This window comes from Homarus americanus, unplaced genomic scaffold (genome assembly GCF_018991925.1).
Source record: "Homarus americanus isolate GMGI-L3 unplaced genomic scaffold, GMGI_Hamer_2.0 scaffold36899, whole genome shotgun sequence".
NCBI lineage: Eukaryota > Metazoa > Arthropoda > Malacostraca > Decapoda > Nephropidae > Homarus > Homarus americanus.
The window spans coordinates 116,467-121,706 of record NW_024721788.1 but is presented as its reverse complement, the minus strand read 5'-3'; the positions used below and the strand labels follow the sequence as shown (position 1 = coordinate 121,706).

Here is a 5,240-nt window from a genome sequence, read left to right as displayed (position 1 = left end):
ACCAGCACTCACGGTATGGACAACAACAACAGTACAACCAGCACCACAGTATGGACAACAACAATGAGTACAACCAACACCCACAGTATGGACAACAACAGCCGGTACAACCAACACCCACTGGTATGGACAACGAAAACGATAGTACAACCAACACCCACAGTATGGACAACAACAGCAGTTTTATTCAACACCCTGGTATGGACAACAACAGCAGTACAACCAACACCCACAGTATGGACCAGCAACAGCAGTACAACCAAAGCACCCACAGTATGGACAACAACAGTAGTACCAACCAACACCCCACCCAGTATGGACAGCAACAGCCAGTACCCAGCCAGCACCACAGTATGGACAACAACAGTAGTGCAAACCAACACCCACAATTATGAACAACAACAGCAGTACAACCAACACCCACAGTATGAACAGCAACAGCAGTACAACCAACACCTGGTATAGACCGTAACAGCAGTACAACCAACACACAGTATGGACCAACAACAGCATTTAATAACACCCGCGAGCTGGACAACAACAGCAGGGTAGCCAACACCCACAATTATGGACAACAACAGTGGTGCAACAACACCCCACGGTATGGACCAACAACAGTAGTACCAACCAACCAACAGTATGGACAACAACAGTGGTACCAACCAACACCCACAGTATGGACAACAACAGCAGTACAAGCCAGCACCAACGGTATGGACAACAACAGCGGTACAACCAACACCCACAGTATGGACAACAACAACAGTACAACCAACACCCACGGTATGAGACAACAACAGTGGTACAGCCAACACCAACAGTATAGACAGCAACAGTAGTACAACCAACTTGCCCACAGTATGGACAACAACAGCGAGTACAACCAGCACCAACGGTATGGACAACAACGCTTTGGTACAAACCAACACCACAGTATGAACAACAACAGCGGTACAACCAACACCCCACAGTATGGACAGCAACAGCAGTACAATCAGCACCCACAGTATCAACAACAACGGCAGTACAGCCAACACCCACGGTATGGACGTAGCAGCAGTACAACACCACAGTATGAACAACAACAGCAGTACAACCAACGCCCACAGTATGGACAACAACAGCAGTACAGCCAGCACCCACAGTATAGACAACAACAGTACAACCAACACCCACAGTATGAACAACGCGCCAGCAGTGCAGCCAACGCACAGTATGGACAACAACAGCGGTAGCCAACGCCCACAGTATGAACAACAACGGCAGTACAACCAGCACCCACAGTATGAACAACAACAGCAGTACAACCAACACCCACAGTATGGACAACAACGGCGAAAATTGCAACCAACACCCACGGTATGAACCCAACAATGATAGTACAACCAACGCACCCACAGTATGAACAACAGCAACAGTACAGCCAACACCCACAGTATGAACAACAACAACGGTACAACCAACACCCACCAGTATGGACAACAACAGCAGTACAACCAACACACAGTATCAGCAACAACAGCAGTACAGCCAGCACCCACCAGTATGAACAACAACAGCGGTACCAACAGCACCACGAACAGACAACAACAGTGATGCAAACCAGCACCCGCAGTATGGACAACAACATTATTACAACCAGCACCCACGGTATGGACAACAACAGCAGTACAGGCCAACACCCGCGAGGTATGAACAACAACAGTGGTACCTTCAACACCACAGTATGGACAACAACAACGATGCAACCAACACCCCACAGTATGAACAACAACAGCGGTACAGCCAACACCACAGTATGGACAACAACAGCGGTACAGCCAACACCCACAGTATGGACAACAACAGCGGTACAACCAATACACAGTATGGACAACAACGGTAATTACAACCAACACCCACAGTATGGACAACAACAACAGTACAACCAACACCTGAGTATGGACAACAACAGCGGTACAACCAACACCCACAGTATGGACAACAACAGCAGTACAGCCAGCACCCACAGCAGTATGGACAACAACAGCGGTACAACCAACACCCACAGTATGGACAACAACAGCGGTACAACCAACACCACCGGATATGGACAGCGCAACAGTACAACCAACACCACAGTATGAACAACAACAACCGGTACAACCAACACCTGGTATGGACGCAGCAACGGTACAATAACACCACAGTATGGACAACAACAGCAGTACAACCAACACCCCACAGTATCAACAACAACAGCGAACAACCAACACCCACGGTATGAACAGCAACAGCAGGTACAACCAACACCCACGGTATGGACAACAACAGTGGTCACAGCCAACACCCACAGTATGGACAACAACAGCAGTACAACCAACACCCACAAGTATGGACAACAACAGCCAGTACAACCAACACCCACAGTATGAACAACAACCAGTGGTACAATAACACCAGTATGGACAACAACAGCAGTACAACCAACGCCCACAGTATGAACAACAACAGCAGTGCAAACCAACACCCACAGTATGGACAAGCAACAGCGGTACAACCAACACCCACGAGTGTATGGACAACAACGGCAGTACAACCAATACCCTGGTATGGACAACAGTGGTACAACCAGCACCACGGTATGGACAACAACAGCAGGTACAACCAACGCACCCACAGTGGCGGACAACAACAGCGGTACAATAGCACCCACAGTATATCGGACAACAACAGCAATTACCAGCCAGCACCACGGTATGGACAGCAAACAGCCGGTACAACCAGCACCCACGGTATGGACAACAACGGCAGTACGACCAACACCCACAGTATGGACAACAACAACAATTGCAACCAACACCCACGGTATGAACAACAACAGCGGAAAGTACAACCAACACCCACAGTATGGACAACAACAGCGGTACAACCAACACCCACAGTATGGACAACAACAAGCGGTATAATAACGCCCACGGTATGGACCAACAACAGCCGACAGCCAACACCCACAGTATGGACAACAACGGTAGTACAACAACACCCACAGTATGAACAACAACGGCGGGTACAACCAGCACCCACAGTGCCGGACAACAACAGCAGTACAACCAACACACAGTATGAAAAGACAACAGCAGCGAGTACAGCCAACACCCACGGTATGGACAACAACAGCGGTACAACCCAGCACACAGTATGAACAACAACAGCGGTACAGCCAACACCCACAGTATGAACAGCAACAGTACAACCAACACCACAGTATGGACAACAACAGCGAACAACCAGCACCCGCAGTATGAACAACAACAGCAGTACAGCCAGCACCCACGGTATGAACAACAGCAACCGTTTTTGACCAGCACCCACAGTATGGACAGCAACGGCGGGTACAGCCAACGCACAGTACGGACAACAACAGTGGTACAGCCAACACCCACAGTGGCAGACAACAGCAGCAGTACCAGCCAGCACACAATTGCTGGAACAACAACAGCAGTGCAGCCAGCACACAGTATGGACAACAACAGCCAGTGCAGCCAACACACAGTATCGGCAGCAGCAACCGTTACCCAGCCAGCACCCACAGTATGAACAACAACAGCGGGTAAAACCAACACCCACGGTATGGACAACAACAGTAGTACAATAACACCACAATTATGGACAACAACAGCAGTACAATAACACCACAGTATGGACAACAACAGCAGTACCAACCAGCACCCACAGTATGAACAACAGCAGTGGTATAGCCAACACCCCACAGTATGGGACAACAACAACGGTACAACCAACACCCACGGTATGAACAGCAACGGCAATTACAACCAACACACCCACAGTATGGACAACAACAGCGGTACAACCAGCACCCGCAATTATGGACAACAACGGCCAGTACCAACCAATACCCGCAGTATATGGACAACAACAGTGGTACAACCAACACCCACAGTATGGACAACAACAACGGTACAACCAACACCCACAGTATGGACAACAACAGCGGTACAACCAACACCCACGGTATGGACAACAACAGCGAAATCACAACTTCAGCACCCACCGGTATGGACGGCATAACAGTACAACCAACACCCTACGGTATGGACAACAACAAGCAGTACAACCAACACCACGGTATGGACAACAACAACAGTACAACCAACACCCACCAGTATGAACAACAACAGCAGTACAGCCAACACCCACGGTATGGATTAACAACAGCAGTACAACCAACACCCGCAGTATGGACAACAACAACAGCCAGTACAGCCAGCACCCACGAGTATCAGCAAACAGCAAGCAGTACAGCCAACACCCACACGAATATGAACAACAACAGCAGTGCAACCAACACCCACAGTATGGATAACAACAGTGAGTACCAACCCAACACACACAGTACGCCAGACAACAACAGCGAGGTACAACCAACACCCACAGTATGGACAACAACAGCGGTACAAGCCAACACCCACAGTATGAACAACAACAGTGGTACAACCAACACACCCGCAGAGTATGGACAAGCAACAACAGTACAAGCAACACCCACGGTATGAACAACAACAGCAGTACAACCAGCACCCACGGTATGGACAACAACAGCGGTACAACCAACTTACCCACAGTATGGACAACAACAGCGAGTACAGCAACCAATGCCACAGTATGACAACAACAGTAGTACAACCAACACCCACAGTGGACAATAACAGCAGTACAACCAACACCCACGGTATGGACAACAACAGCGGTACAACCAACACCCACAGTATGGACAGCAACAGCAGTACAACCAGCACCACAGTAGCGGACAACAACAACCGGTACCAGCCAACACCCACGGTATGGACAAACAACAGCAACAGTACAACCAACACCACAGTATGGACAACAACAACAGTGCAACCAACGCACGAGTATGAACAAAACAGCGGTACAAACCAACACCCACAGTATGGACAACAACAGCCAGTACAACCAACACCCACAGTATGGACCAAGCAGCAGTATAACCAGCACCCGCAGTATGGACGAAAAACGTGGCAATTACGGCTGGCTTTACCCACAGTGTAAAGGCGGCAACAGTGAAACAGCCAACACCCTGATATGAACCCAGCAACAGCTTAGTACAGCCAGCATTACCACAGTATGGACAACAACAGCAGTGCAACCAGCACACACAGTATGGACAACAACAGCAGTACAACCGCACCAGCCCATGGACAACAGCAGTACAACCA

The 5,240-nt window shown here is 49.2% G+C and overlaps 2 protein-coding genes across 2 annotated transcripts; both read left to right on the top strand.

The window, feature by feature from the left end:
* The first annotated feature begins 860 nt into the window (after nucleotides 1-860).
* Nucleotides 861-1,235, top strand: LOC121861861 (regulator of nonsense transcripts 1-like). The gene has a single exon (XM_042359755.1). It carries the CDS (start codon nucleotides 861-863, stop codon nucleotides 1,233-1,235), a length of 375 nt encoding a protein of 124 aa, XP_042215689.1.
* A 14-nt stretch (nucleotides 1,236-1,249) lies between these two features.
* On the top strand, nucleotides 1,250-3,596 carry LOC121861860 (protein kinase 4-like). Its single transcript, XM_042359754.1, has 4 exons — nucleotides 1,250-1,399; nucleotides 1,643-1,881; nucleotides 2,410-2,869; nucleotides 3,348-3,596. The coding sequence occupies exons 1-4, from the start codon at nucleotides 1,250-1,252 to the stop codon at nucleotides 3,594-3,596; spliced, it is 1,098 nt and encodes a 365-aa protein (XP_042215688.1).
* Nucleotides 3,597-5,240: the final 1,644 nt, after the last annotated feature.

Bases quoted from the DNA above. Each gene is read 5' to 3' on its own strand.
- LOC121861861 (XM_042359755.1), top strand. From the start codon at position 861: ATGGACAACAACAGCGAGTACAACCAGCACCAACGGTATGGACAACAA.
- LOC121861860 (XM_042359754.1), top strand. From the start codon at position 1,250: ATGAACAACAACGGCAGTACAACCAGCACCCACAGTATGAACAACAAC. The intron at 1,400-1,642 runs GTATGAACAACA...TATTACAACCAG, and splicing joins GTACAACCAACGCACCCACA to CACCCACGGTATGGACAACA. The intron at 2,870-3,347 runs GTACAACCAACA...GTTTTTGACCAG, and splicing joins ATGAACAACAACAGCGGAAA to CACCCACAGTATGGACAGCA.